Source organism: Thamnophis elegans, chromosome 6, assembly GCF_009769535.1.
Source record: "Thamnophis elegans isolate rThaEle1 chromosome 6, rThaEle1.pri, whole genome shotgun sequence".
Classification (NCBI taxonomy): Eukaryota; Metazoa; Chordata; class Lepidosauria; order Squamata; family Colubridae; genus Thamnophis; species Thamnophis elegans.
The window spans coordinates 14,166,287-14,190,631 of NC_045546.1; the positions used below are offsets into that span (position 1 = coordinate 14,166,287).

Consider the following 24,345-nt stretch of genomic DNA (forward strand, 5'->3'; position numbering starts at 1 on the left):
CTTAAAATTATATGTAAGAGAATAAAAAAAATTGGGGGAAAAAAATAAAAAGTGGAGAAAATAGGTTCCAAGGATCGCGCGGCTAACAGCAGAGCTGTGCAATTCTCAGAAGCTTTTTTTTTTAACTAACGGTTTGCAAAACCAACAACAATTGTTTTTATTGGTTCAGCTGAACCGGGCCAAACAGGGAGGATTTCACCCCTGCTTAATTCTGAGCACAACATTGCGTCTTGCAACATTTTTATTGCAGGTCCCACTTGTATGCCTTTATTTATCAATCAGGTTCTGATGGTAAGTTTCCATGTTCTTGCAAAGCAGTGGTGGGTTACAGGCGGTATGCCCTGGTACGGGTGTACCGGAGCCTGCCCGGAGCACTGGGTATCGTTCCGGTATGGTGTTCCAGAGGGCCCGCCCATCCACCCGAGTTCCTTACCGTGTTTTAAAGCTTTCGGTGCGTACAGCGCCTACACGACGCACCACCGAGCAGCTGGAGCATTGCAGAGGCTTACGGAAGTGTCATTTGCAGCTAAAACGCACGCGTGCACCGCGCACTTCCATGTGGGTGACGCCAGGCCCATTCCAATTGTACCAGTTGCAATGGGATCTGGAACCCACCACTGTTGCAAAGCCTTTGAGAGTTGAATAATGTGGAGAATAGGGATGTGGTTTATTCTAAAGTCTTAACAAAGGCAACTGTCCCAAGTTTATCATAGAATATGCATGCACCTATGCATGATTTAAATTGACTTGTTTGTGAACGAGCTAATTTTTTTCCGTTTGTCAGTCTCAAACCCAAAGAGAGATTTACAATGGTGAAAGGATAATTCACATTCCTTCCTAAATCTATTGTTCTCAGAATCTAATCTAGGAATTGATGCCAAGGGAAATAAATATTAAATATTCCATCAGCTTCAAAACGTATTTTATAGACCTTGTTATAAAATTTATAGAAATTGATTCTAAGCCAAATTTATATATAAGTTCCAAAAACTAGTTTTGCTTGCATTTGTTTTCTTGTTCGCAGTACTAAAGTCATATGAGTATGTGTGTGTGTGTGTGTTATATTTTATGTTATTTTGGCCTGGTTCTATTTTGGATAGCAATTGCTCAGGTTATTTATATTGCCAACAGTCCCTGTTGTTGCTGCTGTTATAAATTAATATCCAGTTGTGTCCAGGAAAGGAAAGTCTCAAGTGTGTTTTTAAAATACCCGGCATTTAAAAAATATATATATATATTGCGACAAGCTGAAAGCGGCAAACGGTAAAGAACCAAAATTAGCAATCGGAGAACCAATTATAGACAGGATTAACTTGCAATCCATGGGTAACTCTGAGCATCACAGGAGCTCACAGGATAAATCAGATAACCCCACAAAGGATAGAGGGAAAAAAACCCTGGAGGAACACATCCAATTTCAGATATCCATTCCCCGATGATACTGTTGAAGTTCTTCTTTGACATTAGAGCTGAGGCTTCAAAAGAGATTTAAAAAAAAATCAGAAAGCCGTCAGGGAAAGATTTAGCTCTGTATATCGTCTTCCCTTTGTAAGACTAAATGAGATGTTTCTTTCATTTGGGGAAATTGTACTTTAATGGTTCATAAATCTTTGCTGAGTATACATACCACGGCTGCCACTCAGGCCAATCAATTATGATGTGAGTTCTTAATTTGAGCCAATAGCCCTAGCTATGCTTACTATCTTCCCACATTCAGCCCGCTGGGCGGGGGAGATCTTTTGATATGCTTCCTGAGTCAATGGGTCTTTAAGGATCAAAACAAGCATTCCAATACCTTGCAGGGAAGTGTGATAACATGCTTTTTTTTGTAGGATAAAAAAGGTGTACAGTAGATCTCCAGCCTCTACTATATGCAGCATTTCCAGCTAACAGGTTGTCACGAGATCAACAAAAGCCCACTTGTGGGGTCTTTGGTGATCTCTCTGATCTTGGTTGCTTTCTTGAAAACATTTCATTACCCAACTAGGTAACATCATCAGTGCAATGAAACATCTGTAAGAAAACAATCAAGCTCAGAGAGCACCAAGGACACCTGAGTCCTGAGCTACAAATATTCTCTTCTATTAAAAGTTCCTATGCAAGCCAGAGGCCATAAGCTAGTGACTTCCTTGCAAGCCAAACTTCCCATCAACTAGGAGGTTTATGCAGTGTAGTCAGGGTGCTAAAAGAAGAGCATTGTTCCTAATTGTGATACGTTACTGTTCTGACCCCCCTCCGTACGGTGAGTCATGCCGACACAAAGTTACTGTTACGCTTTATTCACAGTAATTACTCACAGACAAGACTTTGGCAGCAACCCAGACTCCCACAGATAAGAGATACACACAAGAGCTTCTCCAGCTTAGTATAACGGTTGTGTCCTGCAAAAGCTCTCCTCCCAAAGTCTTTTCTTATATACTCTCTTGGGAGGAGCCAAATCACAACCACCTGGGCCTGATTATTATCTTCTATGTCTCCGCAATTGCTGCCTGCGCTTCTCCACCCTTCTCTGCCTGGCGTCCGGGACCAACTCCCTTTGCTCCTCCCCACTGCTCCAGAGCCTGGCATCAGGGACAAACTCCCTTTGGCTTTCACCACTACTCCATGCCTCAGGTGCCTCCTGGTGGCCAACCAGCCTCTCTGGTTCCTGCTCGGAGTCTGAACCCTGCCCAGGGTCCTCCACATCGTCCAGAGCCAATTCATAGGGTTCCTCACTATCAGAGTCTGCCAACAGCTCCAACGGCTCCTGCTGGGCCACAACACGTTACTAAAATTGAATTTGTAGGTTAAGGTAAGGCACAAGAGCAACCAAGATGATTAGGGGACTGGAGGCTAAAACATACGATGAACAGTTGTAGGAACTGGGCATGGCTAGTCTAGTGAAGAGGAGGACCAGGGGAGACATGATAGCAGCATTCCAATATTTGAGGGGCTGCCACAGAGAGGAAGAGGTCAAGCTATTTTCCAAAGCAGCTGAAGGCCAGACAAGGAACAATGGGTAGAAACTGACCAAGGAGAGATTCTGACTAAGGAGAAATTTTCAGACAGTGAGACCAATCAACCAATGGAACAGCTTGACTTTAGAAACTGTGGGAGCTTCATCACTGGTGGCTTTCAAGAAGAGATTGGACTGCCATTTGTCAGAAATGATATTGGGGGTTGGACTAGATGACCTACAAGATCCCTTCCAACTCTGTTAATCTGTCTGTCTATCTAATAGAGAGTCTGACTCCTTCAGTCACTGCAAAGACTATACCGTATCACTGAAATGTTACTTATTAAAACAGTTGTGGCCACAACCTGCCTCATTTAATCCAGCCAAATTTCTTTGAAGTTTATTTGTGTGCACGCAAGCAGTACATACTGGAGCCCCAGCAAAATTTCGATACTTTGCAGAGCAGAAACAGGGTTTACATACCTTTGGTCCACTACATTGCAAAAAGAAAGACAAAGAAAAAGGCAAACATAGCGGAAATTACAGAATCACCTTGGAATATTTTAGATAAAGCCATTTATGTGGCTTTATTATTATTATTTAACCCTTCCTTCTATCTTTGAGATATGGCTGGTGTGGGAAGGGAACCATACCAAGACAGTGTAGTCCAGTGGTGGGATACGACCGGTACGCCCCGGTACAGGCGTACCGGTGCCTGCTGGGAGCACCGGTACTGTTCCGGTACAGTGCTCCGGAGGGCCCACCACCTGCTTGCTCTCCTTACCTGTATTTGAACCGATCAGGGCTTACTCGCATGCGCATGGAGCATATGGCACATGTGAGATGCTCCGCTGAGCAGCTGGAGTATCATGGAGCATCGCAGGCATTAAGTACATGCATGCATTTGGTGGACGCCTGACCCTGTTGCACCGTACCAGGTGCAACAGGATCCAGAAACCACCACTGGTGTAGTCCAGGGGTTTGTCACCCTTCCCAGGCTTCAGGAAAGCCTCCGGTGGCTGAGGAGGGTGAAAACGGCCCTCAACGGGCCAACCAGAATTTTGCAGGTGCGTGTGATCCCTCCCTAGGCTCCGGAGGCTTTCCTGAAGCCTGGAAAGGGCCAAAAAATGGCCTCCCACCAGCTCCCCGGAGGCCTTCCGGAAGCCGGAAATTGATTGTTTCCAAACTTCCAGGTGGCCTGTTGGGAGCATTTTTTGCCCTACCCACCTCCAAAAGATTTCCTGACGCCTGGGGAGGGTGAAAACTGGGCCCAATAGGCCAACCGGAAGTTTGGAAATGATCTGTTTCCAGCTTCTGGAGAGCTAGGGGAGGCCATTTTTGCCCTTCCCAGACTTCAGGAAAACCTCCAGAACCTGGGGAGGGGTTGCACATACATCCACGGGGCGGGGGTGCATGTGCAATTGGGCGGGGAGATTGAGTTGGCATGCATGCGTGTGATAGCAATTTTGGCACCTCGTAAGAAAAAGGTCCGCCATCATAGGTATAGGGTTTCCTGCCTGAGCAAGGGGTTGGGTAGAAGACTTCCAAAGTCCCTTCCAACTCTATTATTCTGTTCTATTCTGTTAACTGATGAAGCTTCTTGAATGAGAAAAAAAACATCCTCCCTTCTTCCTCAGGGAAACAACAGTCCAGTTGCCTTTTGGGGGGAAAAAACACCTCTGAGTGAAAGAAACTACTCAGAAGTAATTCTATGTGTCTTTCTTGATTCCGATAAAAGAGGATATTTGTAGTTCTGGGTTGAAATGAGGGGTCCTTGGTGCTCTCTGAGCTTGGTTGTTTTCTTGCAGGCATTTCATTACCCAACTAGGTAACATCATCAGTGCTGGTCACCAAGGACCCCTCTTTCCTGATTCTTGTGGCCTAATGCCATTTAAGCAGTCCATATTTAGTGGGAGATTTAAGCATCATTGGTAGTGAATGCAGCCACTTATGGCCATTTATGACTACACAGTCATGCAACCTCAAATTTATAATGTTTTTGCCAGAAAACAGCATTTATTTCCAGTTTCTGGGCAAACAATGGGTTTGTTTAACAACCACCCCAAAAAAGATCATAAAATGGGTCGATCACATTGTGACCCATTTTACAATCATCCTGACTTATGATTGTCATGAGCAAGTTCCATTATGACCTTAAATTGAGAACTACCAGTAACCTCAATCATTATAATCTGTTTTAGACAGGGGAAGGACGAGACAAGAATCAGCTCTACAAAAGCCCCCCACAAAGTCCTTTTGACCTCTAGTATTACCCATCATCAATTTCCTTCTAATTAGCTTGCCGATCCTGAAAATAGCCACACTCAATAAGGAGCAGAAGTGTGGTCACTTCTCTTCCTCCAAAATAAAAATAAAATCCAGTAGGTTGCGTTGTTATCCCGACTATGTGAAATCTTTTAGCAAAGCAGTACCAACCTCCTAGCTCCATGATGGCAAACCTATGCCACGTGTGCCACAGGTGGCATGCAGAGCCCTCTCTGAGTCATCCCCCCCCAGCTCAGCTCCACCACAAATGTTTGTGTGCCTCCCACCAGCCAGCTGATTTTCGGATCTCTGCCACATATGTGCGGGGGGGGGGGTGTTTGCACACATATGCATGGGGGATGGGGAAGTGCAGGGGGTGTCGCATGCATAGGTGGGTGGGGGGCAGGGGTGTCGCACGAGCTTTGCATTATGGAGGTAGGTGCGCTTTCAACACGGAAGGACAAAAAGGCTTAGCCATCACTGCCTTAGCTGCTCCCAAATGCAAAAGTTTATTATGAGCCTGCGATGAAAGAGATGGAGAATTCAGAAGACGTTCAAGGAGAAAGAAAAGTCTGTATTTACAAATACTTGTCCTCATTCCCCGTAATCTACGTTAAAGGATATTGACAGCTTCTATATCTGAGTTAATATGAAGAGACAGATTGCTCTGATCAGACCTCTGCAAAAGGCTGGAGGGTAATAAGAGTCAGCCGTGCAGCTTTCCAACCTGCTTTGCATCTAAAAAGCCCCTCCCCGCCCCCCGGGAACATTAAACACAAACTAATTTCATGCCCCCAGCGGCCATGTCAGCTGAGGAAAGTAGGGAACCAGACCATTTAAGCCAAGTGTTTTTCTCTTTAACCCACTTGCTGATTTGGGGCTTTTAGAGTTTATTTCTTTGTACCCTTCCCTCCTGTGATTTAAAGATGCTTTATATTAATTTCCTCATTCTGATTTCAGTTTCTCATTTTGGGATGCAAGAGAATTGTTGTCATAGATTAAGATTAAGATTAAGATTTAGTTTATTTGTATGCCGCCCTTCTCCGGGAGGGACTCAGGGCGGCGAACAACTCAAAAGGGGAAAAGGGGATACAAACACAATACACGTAATTAAAATACACAAGAGTCATACAGCCATACAAGTCGAGAGGGGAGGGGAACTCATCAACCCCAGGCCTGCCGGCACAGCCAGGTTTTGACGGCTTTCCGGAAGGCCTGGAGAGAGGTGAGGGTCCGAAACTCCGCGGGGAGTTCATTCCAAAGGGCCGGAGCTGCTACAGAGAAGGCCCTCCCCCGGGTGGTAGCCAGATGGCATTGGCTGGTAGACGGAACCCGGAGGAGGCCGACCCTGTGCGATCTAACGGGTCTATGGGAGGTAATTGGCAGCAGACGGTCTCTCAAGTACCCAGGTCCAATACCATGAAGGGCTTTATAAGTTACGACTAGCACTTTGAAGCGTATCCGGAGACCGATCGGTAGCCAGCGCAGCTCGCGGAGGATAGGTGTAATGTGGGTGTACCGAGGTGCATTAACCATTGATGTATATAAAGCAGTCGGTATCATCTGAAATTTAGATGATGTAGACATAGATAATATAAATATTTAGATGAAACAGATATAGGTTATATGCCGTGTTTCCCTGAAAATAAGACAGGGTCTTATTTTCTTTTGATACCTCCCCCCCCCCAAAAAAATATGGTCTTGGCCTTGTTATTAGGGGGGTCATTATTTTGGGGATACAGGAGGCGGTGAGCGTAGGACTGCATGCCCCATCACCCCCGTCGCCTCCGCTTCCTGTTCTTCAAGCTGGCCGAGCAGCTGGCCAGCGTTGCCCTGACATGTCCCGCCACCATCGTGCATCGGGTTGGGCTTTCTTCTCGAGGGGACGATCTGGGGACAAGAAATTTAGGAAGCCTGGGTTGGCACGGAGTGGTTCTCCAATGAAGCATCTGATTCATCCCCGGGGTGAACGTTTTGCCCTTCGCTGCGTCTCTATCTCAGCTTGGAAGTTGCAGATGAATCCTGCCACGCCCAGTGAGCGAGGGAAGGGGAGAAGAGATGGCAAGAGAAGCCGTGTCTCGCTCCACACCTCTCACTTCTCCCCCACCCCACTTGCTACCCCTCTCGCTAAAGAGATGGGGAAGGGAAGCAGCCAGGATTCTGTTGCCATTGGGACAGGTTGGGAGGTGTTGGGCCACGAGATGTCCTACCTGAGACTTGCAGCTCCATCACATTCCTCACCGTTTTGTCCAGGGAAGCACCTTGTAAAAAAAAAAAAACTCGTGAGTTCAATCAAACTTCTCGAACTCACAAGGTGCTTTCCTGGACAGAACGGCGAGGAACACAATGGAGCTGCAAGGCAGCAAGTAGATGGGGCGGATCCAGCCAGAGGTGGTATTTGCTGGTTCTCCAAACTACTCAAAATTTCTGCTACCGGTTTGCCGGAACTGGTCAGAACTGGCTGAATACCACCTCTGGCTGACTTGCCAGAAATAGTACAGTAAACAGAGAAGAAGTAAATAAGCACTTTCTATTGCTGTTCTTAAAAAGGAATCACTGTCAAGGCAGCTCCACTTTTCAAAAGTGGAGTAACCCAATGCTAACCCTTATTCCTGTGAGAGTGTGAAAGATAAGTTGACTCCTAGCTGACTTGTTATTTGGCTTGTATTGTTTATATGTTTAGGCCCAGGAATTAGAATAAATTTAGTTGACTTGCATGTTCTTGTGAAATTGCCGGACAGCCAGCTCTTAAAGTTACTCATGAACTGGAAGTCAATCAATCACTATTCCACTTTTCTTTTTCCAATTTCGCAAAGCGGTTTTTCGAATGAAAAATGTGCATATTGAGGGGGAATTCATATAAAAGCTCATACATTGGTAAAACAGCATACCCAAAAGTATTACCTTACATTACATTAAAGTAAATATAATGAAAAGTGAGAACAGAAGTACATAGCAAGGAAATTGTGTATGAGAATATGTGCAAATCTAAGAAGAAGAAAAAACCAGAATTGGTTGTAGAAATTGAATGAAGTGTATCTACCACTGGAAAAACAAGAAGTTATTTAGAAATTTTGTTAGATTTATATTCTGCTATTCCTTCCAGGAATTCAAGCAAGGTACCTACTTTTCTCTCCTTCGATTTTCCTATAAAAGCTCTGTGCCGCTGGTTGGCTTGAGTGATTGAATATCTTTGCACAGAAATGGGTAGCTCATGGTGGAATGTGGCCATCAGCTACCATATTTTAGCATATCCATCTTTTTAGAATGGCCACAAAGCCTAGAAATTTGCTCATCTGTCAACATCATCATCCATCTCACACACACCCTGCACCTCAAAGGGCAAACTAATGTTTAAAGTTTTCTAACTTTACAGGTGGCTTTACAGGTTGTATGAACACAGCTATGTATAAATAGAAGTTTATGAATTAATTGGATAGGTATATAGCCAGATGTAGAGCTTACTCAACAAACCATATTGATATAAGTCATAGATTAGAGTAATGTGTAGACCAGGTCATTTCCTAAACCAGTGTTGGCGAACCTTTTCAACAACAAGTGCTGAAATGTGACCGTCCATGTGTGGGGAAGCGCTAGAAACCAGAAAAGCAGCTCCCTGGTGCGCACACCCAGGAGTGCCAGAAACTGGAAGAGCTGGGAAGCTGAGCTTTCTGTCTCTGGTGTGTGCAGGCATGCCAGTCACCTGGTCTTCCGGTTTCTGGTGTGCATGTGCGCATGAAGACTACCTGGCCAGCACACATGCGCGTGCTGGAAACTGGAAGCTCAACTTTCCGGCATGCACATGCACACCAGGGAGCTGCTCTTCTGGTTTCTGGTGCTCCCACATGCGCGAAGACCAGCCTGGCTGGTGCACATGTGTGCACTGGAATCCAGAAGAGCAATGGGCAACAGCTGGCATGGCCGGAGAGATGGCTCTATGTGCCATTTCCGGCATGCATGCCATAGGCTCACCATCACGGTCGTAGACTATTACGGGTGGTCACAGAGTCAGCCAGATGTTTTGAGTGTATTTGACATTTTTGCCAAATCTATTGAGTACTTTCCATGTACCTGGGCTAGACAGATGTTGTTGTTTGATGGGATTAAAGAAATTGTCACAGGATGTAAGCTGTGCTAATAAAGCTCCCTTTTGCAATTGACTGATGGTAATCTTGTCAATGCCGACGGTGTTCAATTGGGGCTCCAAATGTTTTGAAATTGCACCTATTCCTGTTGGAACGACCTTTGCTTTCTTTTGCCACAGTCATTCATATTCTGTTTGCAAGTCATTACATTTTGTGATTTTCTCCAGTTCTTTCTCTTCTATGCCGCTGTCTCCAGGTATTGCAATGCTCACTATCGAGACTATTATTATTCAGGCAACTTTCTGGTATTCTGTGAGACAGAGACAGAGTCACAGCATGTATTATCCCATTAAGCTATTAACTTCCCTCTCTAGTTGGGTTTTTTTTTTTTTTTTTTTGCTCTTGCTTCACTTCTAAACGTGACGATGATCAATCATGCCTTCACAAACTTGAGGTTACAATTGTATTCCACAGAATAGAGTTCAGCAAGAAACATGCGGCTGGAATGAATTCAGTTGTGAACACTTAACTCGTCTGTTGTAATTTTTCACTCTCCCCATCCGGCATTTAGCAAGCAGCTTGTCTTACCTTTCCATGCCCAAGATTTTTTCTTTCTTGTCCTAATTGATTGAAATGTTTACAGACTGAGTTCACAAAGAAATTGGAGGACGTTTTTCATCGTCCGACAATCGGGAACATTTGCCTGATAATTTTGTTCAACCACAAGGTCCCATCTTAGGCCCAGTACTCTTCATTATCTTCATAAATGTCTTAGATGAGGGATTAGTAGGGGAACTTACCAAATTTGCAGATGATGCTAAGCTGTTGGGAATAGCTAACACCCTAGAAGATAGGCTGAAGATCCAGATGGATCTTGACCAGTGGTGGGATTCAGCCAGTTCGCACCTATTCGGGAGAACCGGTTCCTAACTTTCTAAGAGGTTCAGAGAACCGGTTGTTGGAAGAAATCTCTTTTTGTTTTTTTCCACTTTACAGGGCTAATTCTGCAAGGAAGACAGGAAGGAAACTCTGGTGTTGTTTCTAGCTTAATCTTTCTTGCCCTGCTTATAGAAACTGCCTCTCCGGTTAACCCTAATTACATTGTAACAGCTAAGGCAAAGTGCCCATCAATCTGAGTAATGTTGAGTTAGCCACGCCCACACAGTCACATGACCACTATGCCCCTCCTATCCACCTGGTCATTAGGACAGAGAACCGGTTGTTAAATTATTTGAATCCCACCACTGATCTTGACGGACTTGAACCTCTGGGCCTTATCTAACAAAATGAAATTCAGTGTAAAGAAAAGTAAAATCCTACACTTAGGTAAAAATGTCAAAAGTACACATATAAACTGAGCAAAACCAGGCTTAATAGCAGTGACTGTGAGAGGAATCTTGGAGTCCTAGAGGATAACCAGTTAAATATGAGCAGCAGCATCCAAAAAAGCCAATGCAATCATAAATTTCATTAACAGAGGGATACAATCAAGATCAAGTGAGGTACTAATACCACTCTATAAAGCCCTAGTAAGACCACACCTAGAGTACTGCATCCAGTTTTGGTCACCACACAATAAAAAAGATGTTGAGACTCTAGAAAAAGTGCAGAGGAGCGCAATTAAGATGATTAGGGAACTGGAGACTAAAACATATGAAGAACAGTTAAAGGAACTGGGCATGGCTAGTCTAGAGAAGAGAAGAACCAGGGGAGACATGATAGAAGTCTTCCAATATTTGAGGGGCTGCCATAGAGAGGAAGGGGTCAAGCTATTTTCCAAAACCACCTGGAGGCCAGACAAGGAATAATGGATGGAAACTGATCAAGGAGAGATTCAACCTAGAAATAAGGAGGAATTTTCAGACAGTGAGAACAAGCTTGCCCTCGGAAGTTGTGGGAGCTTCATCAGTTAAGACTTTCAAGAAGAGATTGGACTGCCATTTGTCAGAAATGGCGTAGGGTCCCCTGCTTGAGTGGGGGGTTGGACTAGATGACCTATATGATCCCTTCTAACAATGTTAATCTGACAACAGAAATGGTCATTTATTTCCTCTCAATTGGTCTAGGTTTGGTTTGGTTTGAAAAAGCTCCTATGTCTCCACAAACAATTTCACCTAAGGCATATGAGCATGTGTCAGGTTGGGGGGAGAAAGAGAGAGAAGGAGAGAGCGAGACAGACAGAGAGAGAGGGGGGAGGGAGGGGAGGAGAGAGAGAGATCTTGTTATATATGGATAACATAATGATTAGCTTCTAAAGAAACATCTTCGCTGATATGAACTTATCTGAATGGCATGTGACTTTCCCAGTTATAGTGCAGTATATATGAAATACTGTTCCTCTGAGGCAGGCTTGTCATAGAGATTTAGTACCAAGTAAAATACCTATCCCTCAGGGCCACCAAGAAAATGTCACAGCATTATTCCTCTGCCGTGTTTCCCTAATCTCCTGTACCCCCTTCCATCCCCTACCCCCTTCCACCTGTTTTCCCTTTACTTCATTCCATAGTCATTTTTCATTGTATTTAGCAAAAACCTGGGGCTTCACCTTTATACATGACAGGTGCCAGTTTGGCTATTGGTATTTGTCTGTCAGTATCAAAAACAGAGGAAGCTATTTGTATAAGAACGATTTTTTTCCCTTAAAGAAAATACTATTTCTACTGGATTTTGCACTTACATGCCTCCCCACCCCCCAAACAATATTAAAAGTTTTTTTTTTTTAAGGAAGATGAAAACAAACATAAACTAACAGGAAATAAGGAAGAGAAAAAAGAATAAAATGAAAAAGAAAACTAAAAGTACAAGAAAAAAATAATCCTGCCTTTTGCAATAAATCAATAAATAAACCCAGAAGGGACCTAAAAGAAAGAAAGAGACATCAGGTATAATTGCCTAAGGTCTGGGTGAAGAGACAAATATTTAAGGTCCTTCAAAAAAAATATATAAGTAGGGTGGAAACCACTCAAATTTTGGTGGGAGCTTCATTCCTGAGGGTTTTCTAGTCATTATTGTTTGTAGAAACCTATATTCTTGTTTTCAGCTTGTAAGTTTGTAAGTTTAAGTTTATTGACATTTGTATGCTGCCCACTCCCTAGGGACTCTGGGCGGCTTACAAACAAACAAGGGGATATATAAATTTAAAAAAGAAATACAACAATTAAAATACCACAACATACATACTACTTAAAATGGGGCTGGATGCTAATTCAACGGCCCTAGGCCTGCCGGAACAGCCAGGTTTTAGTGGCCTTACAGAAGGCCGGAAGAGTAGTGAGGGTCTGGATCTCAATGGGGAGATCATTCCATAAGGCCGGGGCAGTAACAGAGAAGCCCCCCCCTGGGGGGGTCACCAGCCGACATTGACCGGCCAATGGTACCCGGAGGAGGCCCAATCTGTGTGATCTAATCCGTCTTTGGGAGGTAAATGGCAGGAGGCGGTCTCTCAGCTTCTCTACTCTTTTCACTTAGGTCCAATATATTCCATTCCCATATGTGATTGATCTTTGGGGCAGTAATAGCATCCCAACTAAACCAGGGGGGGCCTTAAGAAGATCAATTCTTACTCTAATATTCCATAGTTTGGTGATATGAAGTTCACTTGTAAAATTTTATTTCATTGGCTGCTGCTGATATAGCAATAGCAATAGCAATAGCAGTTAGACTTATATACCGCTTCATAGGGCTTTCAGCCCCCTCTAAGCGGTTTACAGAGTCAGCATATTGCCCCCAACAACAATCCGGGTCCTCATTTTACCCACCTCAGAAGGATGGAAGGCTGAGTCAACCCTGAACCGGTGAGATTTGAACAGCCGAACTGCAGAACTGCAGTCAGCTGAAGTAGCCTGCAGTGCTGCATTTAACCACTGCGCCACCTCGGCTCACAACCTGCATCATGATGTCAGGGGAAAAAATTATATATACATTAGTATGATATGAGAGGTGATACCCTATGTGGCTTCCATTTTCAGAAGTAGCATCACTGTTCTCATGAAGTTTAATTCCACCCTTCAACTTCATTTTGGCAATATGCTATGCAACTATAATACAGGGAAATAATATCTGTTTGTAGCCAAAATTCATTTCCATCTTCCTGCTGCTCTGCCATAGAGTATACTATAAATCATCTTTGGACTATACACAATTAATTTTCTCTTCTTTACCTATCTGCTTCTTCTTTTTTTAACCATGTTTTTGTTACATTTGATTTTAAGGTCACTCTCACATTTCACTTGAACAGCTGGTGCTTAATATTGAAAGATCGTTGGATGATAAAGTTACAGAGTCAGTGAAAGAGGGATGTCATTTTAAAAACTCATTATGCTTGACTGTTTGCTAAAACAAGCGCATTATGAGTACATTTTTAATAAAGGGATTTATTTGTCTGCTGGTTGAGGAATCTGGCTCCTTAAATCAGAAAAGTTTATTTTAACCTTATTTGAAAGCCTGGAAAATGCAATTCCTTTTCTTCATACTTAAGAAACATGGCCAGACTTCACAATTCTACTTACGGAACTTAAAAAGAAATGACACTAGAGAAATTACCTTCATTTGAGATAATATAATATGCAACTCCAGGATAAAACCTTTTTTTATATAATTTTCAGGGTAACTGTTCTTCCAGATGGAAGCCTGCAAATTCTGAATGCCTCCAAATCTGATGAGGGGAAATACATATGCCGAGGAGAAAATATATTCGGTTCAGCAGAAATTACAGCTTCGGTATTTGTGAAAGGTGAGATATAACTGGAAAATGATTGATCTGCAAAGGTTTGCACCAGGTAAAGCAGAGTACGCCAACAAAACTCCAACAAAAGTCAGTTTGGTCTAGCAGTTTAAGGCACCAGGCTAAAATGTGGGAAATTCGTGAGTTCTAGTTTCATGTTATCCATGAAAGCTAGCTAGGTAAATTTGAGCCAGTCACTTTTTTGAACAACCTTATAGTTGTTGGGAAAATAAGAGGAGGAAGGTATGTTGAGTATCTCTGACACCTTGAACAATTTGTAAAAATGATGAGGAGGGATATAAATAAATACATAAAAGCAACATGTAGGTATTCCAATACTGTACTCTTCTAACTATATTCCTAGTAGAACAGAAGTAAGAATACTGAGATTCTCCTCCTCCTCCTCCTCCTCCTCCTCCTCCTCCTCCCCCTCCCCCTCCCCCTCCCCCTCCCCCTCCTTCTCCTTCTTCTCCTCCCCTTTTCTTCCTCCCATTGTAGATAGGGATGGTGGGGAGAGGATAGTGAAGCCCTTGGACCACTTGGATTCAAGGTTTCTCTTCTAACCTTGAGTAACTACAGTCTCCTTGGAATTAGACTAGAATATGTTCATACATTAGAGCCGAGGTGGCCCAGTGGTTAAATGCAGCACTGCAGGCTACTTCAGCTGACTGCAGTTCTGCAGTTCGGCTGTTCAAATCTCACCGGCTCAGGGTTGACTCAGCCTTCCATCCTTCCGAGGTGGGTAAAATGAGGACCCGGATTGTTGGGGGCAATATGCTGACTCTGTAAACCGCTTAGAGAGGGCTGAAAGCCCTATGAAGCAGTATATAAGTCTAACTGCTATTGCTAACTGCTATACCAAATCCTTACATCCAAAATAGCAGCCATACTCTGCTATGAGTTTGTTGATCCAACATATTTAGTGGGTACTAGGTATGAAAACCATTTTTGGCTTGTAGTATTGCTCTGTAATAATTATATTATGCAACCTTTCAAAATCCAGAAGTGTGCAGTTATGTTTGACCATAATATATTTATTATTTCTGCTCATTGGAATACAGAAATTGTTCTGTAATAATTATATTATGCAACCTTTCAAAATCCAGAAGTGTGCACATATGTTAGACCATAATATATCTATTATTTCTGCTTATTGGAAGCAAGTGGAAGTTGTAATCCAACACATAACACACTCTCTCTCTCCTGCCCATCTTCATCTTCCAAAGAATGGTCACAAAGGAACTACTAATAAGAATAAAATCATTGCATCTTAAAGATTAATTTAAAAACACAAAGGGAACCCATAAAGCATTTAAAAAATATCAGAGGAACAGACAACACTCCAGAATTAAAAGCCCTGCATTCTAAACCTCCTACATACCAAAATTGTGCCTAATTTTCCTTTTCTCAACCACAGACACAAAACATTGGGCCGAGAAAATTGATAAAAGAAGCAGGGAAGGAATGGGTGTGTGTTGGGGGGGGGGGGGAATGTCTCAAAATTACAATTACGGCTGAAGGCACTTGGGTTTGTCGGAGTGATCTTTGTCCCCTCTACGCTTTTATAATGACTGTGTAAAGGGCAAACAAAATGAGAAATTCTTGTACAACCCAAACGATCACACTCTACATCTTCCTGATTTTTCTGTCAATCAGTGCAAGCCCAAGCAGTAAAAACAAGAAATACAGGGATATTTCCCAGTTGATGTCATTGATTTGTTTTGTCTCCTAGAGCCTACCAGGATAGACTTGTCCCCCAAGAGAACTGAGCTGACGGTGGGAGAAAGCATTGTCCTCAGCTGCAAAGCTTTCCATGACCCAACCTTAGACGTCATCTTTCACTGGAGTCTGAATGGGCAGCCTATTGATTTTGAAAAAGAAGGTGGACATTTTGAAAGCATCAGGGCGGTGAGCATCAGTTAAAATCCATTTTCTTTGACAAGTTTAATGGAATGAAATGTGCTGGACAAATCTTGGTTTCACTGCAAATTTACAGTTATGACAGAATTACAATAAGAAGGAAGGAAGGAAGGAAGGAAGGAAGGAAGGAAGGAAGGAAGGAAGGAAGGAAGGAAGGAAGGAAGGAAGGAAGGAAGGAAGGAAGGAAGGAAGGAAGGAAGGATCCACTTACTGAATTTAGCATCTCATTTAATTCAATTAATTGAAGTATAGGATATTTGTTTAGCCAAAAAGAAATTGCAGTGAATCCAATCATTTGGCTATTGTTAAAATATCCATGAGTTTAGGCCTTAGATACATTGGATCCAGTGGTGGGTTGCAGATTGGTAATGGATACATTGGATCCAGTGGTGCGTGCATGCGTTGTAGTATTAAATGGCACTTCCGCAAGCCTCCGTGATCTCCAGCTGCTCAGTGGAGCATCGCACGTGTGCTGTACACGCTATGCACGGGGGCGGAAGCGCCAACACTAAAACACGGTAAGTGGCGCGGGCGGGCAGGCCCTCTGGAGCACCGGAGCGGAGCGGTACCCGGTGCTCCGGGCAGGATCCAGTACACCTGTACCGGGGCATATTGCCTGCAACCCACCACTGATTGGATCTTTAATTCTACAATTCCTGATTACTCACTGGAAATCCTGGAATTTGGGGGTGATTCTGGTGATTTGGGTTGAGATAGAGTGACCAGCCCAAAGTCACCTGGTCCTGTAACCTGGTTATTCAAATATTCCAGAAATATTCTGATCACCACTGGAACTGGAGAAAGATACTGCATGGTTTTTAAAAATTATTATTGATGTAATTTTGTTGAGGAAAATAATATGCTTTCCACATGCAATACATACTACAACGGGTTATGGCCTTGAGAAATCTCTGAAGTTCTGAAGAAAGTGAAAAATATGCCAGTAAAAGTCCCTAAAAATCCTAGTTAGTAAACTTATGATGATGATACAACAGACACAATCTGTATCTGGACAGATTAACAAAGAAAACCCATGTTATCTCAGTTATTCTGACCATTTCACATAAATTAACACCCATAATATATGACAACAATTGACACCAATAATGCAAATTCAGATTTGGTTTGTGACAGATATTCCAGCCACCCTAATGATCTATTATTGAAGATTTTTTCTTTCTTTCTGAGAATTCAACAGCTTTAATGTTGGAGAAGGGACGTGGTGGCTGAGTGGCTAAGACGCTGAGCTTGTCGATCAGAAAGGCCGGCAGTTTGGCGGTTCAAATCCCTAGCACTGCATAACAGAGTGAGCCCCCATTATTTGTCCCAGCTTTTGCCAACCTAGCAGTTCAAATGCATGTAAAAATGCAAGTAGAAAAATAGGAACCACCTTTGATGGGAAGGTAACAGTGCTCCATGCACCTTTGGTGTTTAGTCATGCTGGCCACATGACCATGGAGACATCTTCGGACAGCGCTGGCTCTTTGGCTTTGAAACGGAGATGAGCACCGCCCCCTAGAGTCGGGAACGAGTAGCACATATGTGTGAGGGGAACCTTTAATGTTGGAGAGTGTAATGCGGAGAGTGTAAATATATATAGTTAATATCTTGGGTCTTTGGGGTCCTTAAACTTTCCAATTTATATCCCTCTGTGAGGATGTTCCGTGATGAAGGAGAATGCATACAGGACGAGACTTTAAATACAGACTGAAATGTGTTGAATCTCTATTCAAAACTCAGAATCTTGGATAATGAAGATGACAAAAGAACAGCAGTGCTTAAAAACCTACAGCATCCCCAAAATTAACTTAAACTGCCTTTTGTTGCACAGATAATGGGCACTTGCAAAATCTAATCACCAGAGACAATGTAGCAAGAATTCCTAAAGGAGCTAGGGATATGATTGGTTTTTACTAGCCTAAAATTGATTCCATTCTAAATGTAAATTTGAGTTAAATATTAACACAGAGCCATGTAAGATATGTAAAGGAAAGGAAATTCCCTAAGGAAACAAACAAAAGACTAATAAGGTGCTGATTTGAATAAAAACTTCTTATGCTAATTTATAGATTCTGGTTATGAATCCCCAACCATGTTTTAAAGCAGAGCATTGTGCAATAGAGTGAGGGAAGGGGGGGGGGGACCAGCATTTGATATCATCCACATGAGTGTTCAAACTAAAACCTGCCAAGCTATAGTATTTGTCAGAACAGCAAAGAAGGATTTCCTATTTTTTTCTCAGGGAGCTTGAGAATGTCTTCCCAGTTTCTCCTGACCATGACCCTTCCAGTACTTGAGGGGCTGTCCCAGAGAAGAAGGGAACAACCTATTCCAGGAGTCACAACCTTAAACACTCAAAGAGCCACAAAGGTCCTAGTAGGACTCCTAACCAGAAGCCCCCCCCCCCCCCTGGAGCCAACCAGAAGTCCTGTTTTCCCACCATAGAGTCTCCTCCAAGCGCGGCGTCCTTTTTCTTCTACCTGTCCTAACCGAAAGCCCTATCAATTGTGGGGCTGACCAGAAAACCCGCCCCTTACCATAGAGTCTCCCCCTGGCACGCCCTGCTTTCCCCCCATCCAACCGGAAGCTCCTCTCAAGATTGTGGTGCCGACTGGCGATAGGGAGCCACAGCAGAGGGATGAAAGAGCCACATGCAGCTCCAGAGCTGTGCATTGCTGACACCTGACCTATTCTCTAAAGCACCTGAAGGCAGAACAAGAAGTAACAGATGGCAACCTATCAAGGAGAGACACAACCTGGAACTAAAGAGAAGTATTTTGACAGTGAGGACCACTAATCAGTGGAATATCTTGCCTTCAGAAGTTGCGAGTGCTCCATCACTGGAGGGTTTTTAAGAAGAGCTTGAACAGCCATTTGTCCAGAAAGGTAAAATGTCTCCTCCTTGAGCAGAGGGTTGGAGTAGAAGACCGCCAAGGTCCTTTCCAACTCTATTTGAGGGGGTTGTTGGAGATGATAAAGGATGCTGTGCTGATATTGTTTTTTTCTGTCACATAATTTTCCATCAATTCAAGCTGTTTACTATTTACCCTCTGAGAAAAATCCAAAAAGAGTTTCTCCAAAATGAGTCATTCACTCTTTAGCACCAATTAATCCAATAAGTGTGAGATGCATTCCAGCACCAGCAGCCATGTGATCCAAGAACCTCCTCCTTTTGACATACCCCTATTTTTCAGAGTATAAGACGCACCAGAGTATAAGACACACCAAGGTTTTGAAGAGGCAAATTGAAAAAAAGTTTTTGCACTCTGCAAACCTCCCAAAAACGGGCCGTTTTTCATGAAAACGAGCCTGGTTTTTTTGTTTTTTTCAAAAACAAGGGGGCATCAATAGCCCTTAGGAGGCTTGTAGAGTGTTCCGGGGGGGGGCAAAAACAACCAAAAAGCAGCCCGTTTTTCACAAAAACAGGCCCATTTTTTATCCAAACAAAAGGGTATTAGGAAGCTAATACAGGGCTCCTGGGCACTGTGGGGGGGGGGGGAATTGAACAAGAAAAGGCCCATTTTCTGCTCAGTTCTGCCCTTCCCAGCCCTCAGGAGCTCTCTGAAAGCCTTCTACAAGCTATACACGGCCATTTTGGTGAAGGGAGCAGGGTTTCAGGAGGCAAAAAAAATTCTGTATTCAGTGTATAAGACGCACCGAGATTTTCAGCCTCTTTTTTGAGGGGAAAAGGTGCATCTTATACTCCGAAAAATATGGAATATTGCGTTCAAATTGCTCATAAATGCATTCCTCTTTTGATCATAAAATCATGACTACACCTTGATTTTCTTGATTCCCCCCTCACCCTGCGACACCTCTGCTCCTTCCACAAGAATGTCAATTAAATTGCCTTCTTCTTTTAAACAAAATCTAAGAAAAAAAATCCTTCATCAGACTGAACAGAACAGTACATAAAATGCAGAACTTTTACAACTATTCTGCATGAACCAAAAATGTCTGCTATCCTTAGAGTCCTTTGCCTTTAAAACAGAGAAATTCAGAAACGTCCTGGCTGGGGAATTCTGGGAGTTGAAGTCCACCCATCTTCCAGTTGAGAAATAGTGCTTTAAAGCGCAATAGCAATAGCACTTAGGCTTATATACCGCTTCACAGTGCTTTACAGACCTCTCTAAGCAGTTTACAGTCAGCCTCTTGCTCCCAACAATCTGGGTCCCCATTTTACCCACCTCGGAAGGATGGAAGGCTGAGTCAACCTTGAGCCTGGTGAGATTTCAACTGCCAAATTGTAGGCAGTCAGCAGAAATAGCCTGCAGTACTGCATTCTAACCACTGTGCCACCGTGGCTCAACAATGATGCTGGAGAACCACTGAAATCCAAAATGCCCTCAAAGAGAGAAATGTCCTCTGAGAATCCTTCCAATAAAGCATTTTCTTTTGTAAAACAAAACAAATATCTGCTCTTGCTGAGGCTTTTATGAAGAGCAATAACCAGTTTCTTCATCACTTGCCAGAGTTCAGCACTCATAGGCGTGATTCAGACCCCTAAACTTACCTGCCTGACTGCCTTACTTTAGAATAACAGAACAACAGAGTTGGAAAGACTTAGTCCAACCCCCTCTGCTCAAGCAGGAAATCCAATACTATTTCAGACAAATGATTGTCCAATCTCAATTCATGTGACGTCAATTCATATTGCTGTCCTTCTGATTGCAGCAACCCTGGGCAACACCCAATAAATAGAACCGAAAACAGCAACAGCTCAAAATAATTAAAAACATGCACCACAACTGTCAATTTGCAATGAGCCAAATAAATCCCTTCCATCTTATAGGTCAGTGATAGATAGACAACATACAGTTAACCAACAAATCAAAATCCAACATCTGTGTTCACACATGCCAGGAAATAAATTTTGTGTGCCTTAACATCTGGTTCATGTTTATCTTCTGAGAAAAAATAATTGGTTAATTCAATTATCTATACTAATTATCCAAGCCCAGCTTAACTTAGTTTATGGTGTTTTCTGTATCCAACCATTTCTAAATTATAGTATCTACATTTTCTTTCTATGGACATGGTCCTAACATAGTAAATTACCAATTTGTATGTGCCAAATGTGGTTTGATTCTTTGTGACTTAGTGATCCCATCATTGTGGTTGGAATATCATAGTTTATTGTCTTGGCCAAGGTAAGAACCCAACCAGTTGTTTGTTTATGTGATAACCAAAGACTTGACCAAACAGGGATTTAAGAAAGTTTGAACAAAGAACAGTTTCAGCTGCTTTAGTTTGCTATAGGTAAATGTAAAGGTTCCCCTCACAGATATGGGCTAGTCATTCCTGACCCTGGGGGTGGTGCTCATCTCCGTTTCAAAGCCAAAGAGCCAGCACTGTCCAAGGACGTCTTTATGGTCATGTGGCCAGCATGACTCAATGCCGAAGGCGCACGGAACTCTGTTACCTTCCCACCAAAGGTGGTCCCTATTTCTCTACTTGCATTTTTTACATGCTGTTGAACTGCTAGGGTGGCAGAAGCTGGGACAAGTAATGGTAGCTCACTCCGTTACACAGCGCTAGAGATTCGAACCACCGAACTACCAATCTTTCTGATCGACAAGCTCAGTGTCTTAGCCACTGAGCCACTGCATCTCTTTGCTTTACATTATTATAATTTCAAGTATGGGACTAAGACTTAAGTCCCCAATCATGACTACTAATAATTATAACCATGTGTTGGTCAAGCTGTTGTAAACTATTTCAGTGGGGTGCTTATGTAGTAGCCATGCTTCTTTTTCTCAAAAATGAAATTCATCCAATTTGGTTCTGCTGTTTAGATTTTTAGGTTGTAGACATATTTCCTTTGCTGGGAAATAAATTGTGATACAATAATTGTGAATCCTTTCTTAGAGCATCACGATAGAGCAGATACTGAGGGAGTTAGACCAGGCAGTTACTGTCTATATGATATTTTTATTTGCTTTAACAACAAAGCTCACATTAAATGTAAATTATTCTCAGAGGGGAAGAGAAATGTCAACTGATTTGGTCTTACCCTTTCTGTATCCATGGTTTTATATCAAAAGCATAAATCTTTCGGAACACACCATGTTACACAGCTAATAAGTATTGTAGCAGCAGACAACGTTGCAAACTTTGAATCCCAAATTGGCACCTTGTTGAAAAGAAATACAATTCATCATGTCGTCCAACTTCAGAGACGAATTGGCTGAGTACCCGAGATCTTAAAACCTCACAGGCAAAAAATTGTGCTTTTCCCTCCCCACTTGCACATTTGGTTTAGGCAAGTATCAACAGATCTGTCAGTCTTGATGTGCACAAGGAAGAATTGCATTATTAGAAGGCTTTTGGGTTTTTTTAATGAATACTTTGAATTTTTTCCCCATGGTCTCTAAGTAGATTTTGCTTGTTTGAATTCAAACTGTGAGAGGGGGGGGGGGGGGAGACACAGGTCCACTCCAGTCTGTGTCAGAGAAGGAACACAGTCTCCAGATTTGCATTCTAAACAAAAGCCCCTTCTTATACAAATAAAAGTAGAATTATGGAGTAAGATTATGGAGGGGACAAGTATAATCTGGTGTGCATGAGCATAAGAATATGACAATAGTCCTACTGAATAGCAATAGCAGTTCAACTTATATACCGCTTCATAGGGCTTTCAGCCCCCTCTAAGCGGTTTACAGAGTCAGCATATTGCCCCCAACAATCCAGGTCCTCATTTTACCCACCTCGGAAGGATGGAAGGCTGAGTCAACCTTGAGGCAGTGAGATTTGAACCGCTGAACTGCAGTTAGCAGTCAGCTGAAATGGCCTGCAGTACTGCACTCTAACCACTGTGCCACCTCGGCTCTCTCTGAATTAGATGAATGTTATGGCCCAGCAGGAGCCGTTGGAGCTGCAAACAGAGTCTGATAGCAAAGGACCCTATGAGTCGGCTCTGGAAAATATGGAGGACCCTGGACAGGGTTCAGACTCCGAGCAGGGACTAGAAAGGCTAGTTTAGTTTAGTTTAGTTTAGTTTTATTGAACTTGTATGCCGCCCTATTCCCCAAGGGGACTCAGGGCGGCTAACAAACTAAATAGGGGAAAGGGGAAATACAAAAAACGAAAAGACAGACAAATACAAACAAATTAAAAACTCATCAACAGCCGCAACAATTCGAGTGGGGCTGGGAACTCATCAGCCCCAGGCCTGCCGGAACAGCCAGGTTTTAACGGCTTTCGGAAAGCCTGAAGGGTGGCGCGGTTCCGGATCTCCACGGGGCCACCAGGAGGTGCCTGAGGCATGGAGCAGCAGTGAAAGCCAAAGCGAGTTTGTCCCTGACGCCAGGCCCTGAAGCAGTGGGGAGGAGCTAAGGGAGTTGGTCCTGGATGCCAGACAAAGACCGGCAGATAAGCGCCGACAGCAACTACGGAGATATAAAAGATAATTGGGGCCAGGTGGTTGTGATTAGGCTCCTCCCAAGAGAGTATATAAGAAAAGACTTTGGGAGGAGGCTTTTTGCAGGACACAACTTTTATACTAAAGCTGGAGAAGCTCTTGTGTGTATTTCTTATCTGTGGAAGTCTGGGTTGCTGCCAAAGTCTTGTCGGTGTGTTAATTACTGTGAATAAATTGCCTAGCAGTAATCTTGTGTCGTCATGACTCACCATATGGAGGGGGGTCAGAACAGATGAAGATCCCATCTTAATCCAATTCTACGCTTCTCAATGACCATGGGTGCTGATAGGTCAGAGTTGGAGAATGACCACCAGCTGGCCATTGTTCCCCTACACCTGGAGGGGGGACATTTGAGGGGGAAGGTGCTACATTAAGTCTCCAAGTTTGCTGGACCTTAATAGACCTATTTTACATGAATATACAGTATATCCATTTCCTTTCGTAGACATTCAAAGCCACACTTGTGGTAATTAATTCCATGATGCTCTGGGAAAAGACACGATTTCTTTTTCTGTTCTAAATCTGATTCGTATGAGCTTCAATAAAATTTGGGTGACCCCAGTCCCAATGTTTTGAGACAAGGAGAACATTTTCCCCTCACTACTTTCTCCATGCCATGTATGATTTTACACCTTCTGTCAGGCATGAAGAATTAGGAAAAGGTATTAAGTTCCAGTTAAGATGCCTAAGTATGGTTTTACTAAGTCTTTATAAAGGGGGGCTAATACTTCACATGATCTTAAGATGAATGAAAGTAAGATTCTACATTTAGGCAAGAAAGACAAAATGCACAGGTACAGTATAGGTGGTACCTTGCTCAACAGTAGTAACTGTGAGAGGGATCTTGGAGTCCTAGTGGACAACCATTTAAATATGAACCAGCAGTGTGCAGCAGCTGCCAAAAAAGCCAACACAGTTCTAGGCTGCATAAACAGAGGAATAGAATCAAGATCATGTGAAGTGTTAATACCACTTTATAATGCTTGGTAAGGCCACA

The 24,345-nt window shown here is 43.0% G+C and overlaps 1 protein-coding gene across 1 annotated transcript in view; it reads left to right on the forward strand.

Annotated features, from left to right (window-relative positions):
- Nucleotides 1-24,345, forward strand: part of CNTN5 (contactin 5) — a 265,440-nt gene that overhangs the window by 176,330 nt on the left and 64,765 nt on the right. Inside the window, exons 9-10 of the mRNA XM_032219901.1 lie at nt 13,890-14,017; nt 15,741-15,916. Coding sequence (XP_032075792.1) covers nt 13,890-14,017; nt 15,741-15,916 — 304 coding nt within the window. The remainder of the gene's footprint in view (nt 1-13,889; nt 14,018-15,740; nt 15,917-24,345) is intronic.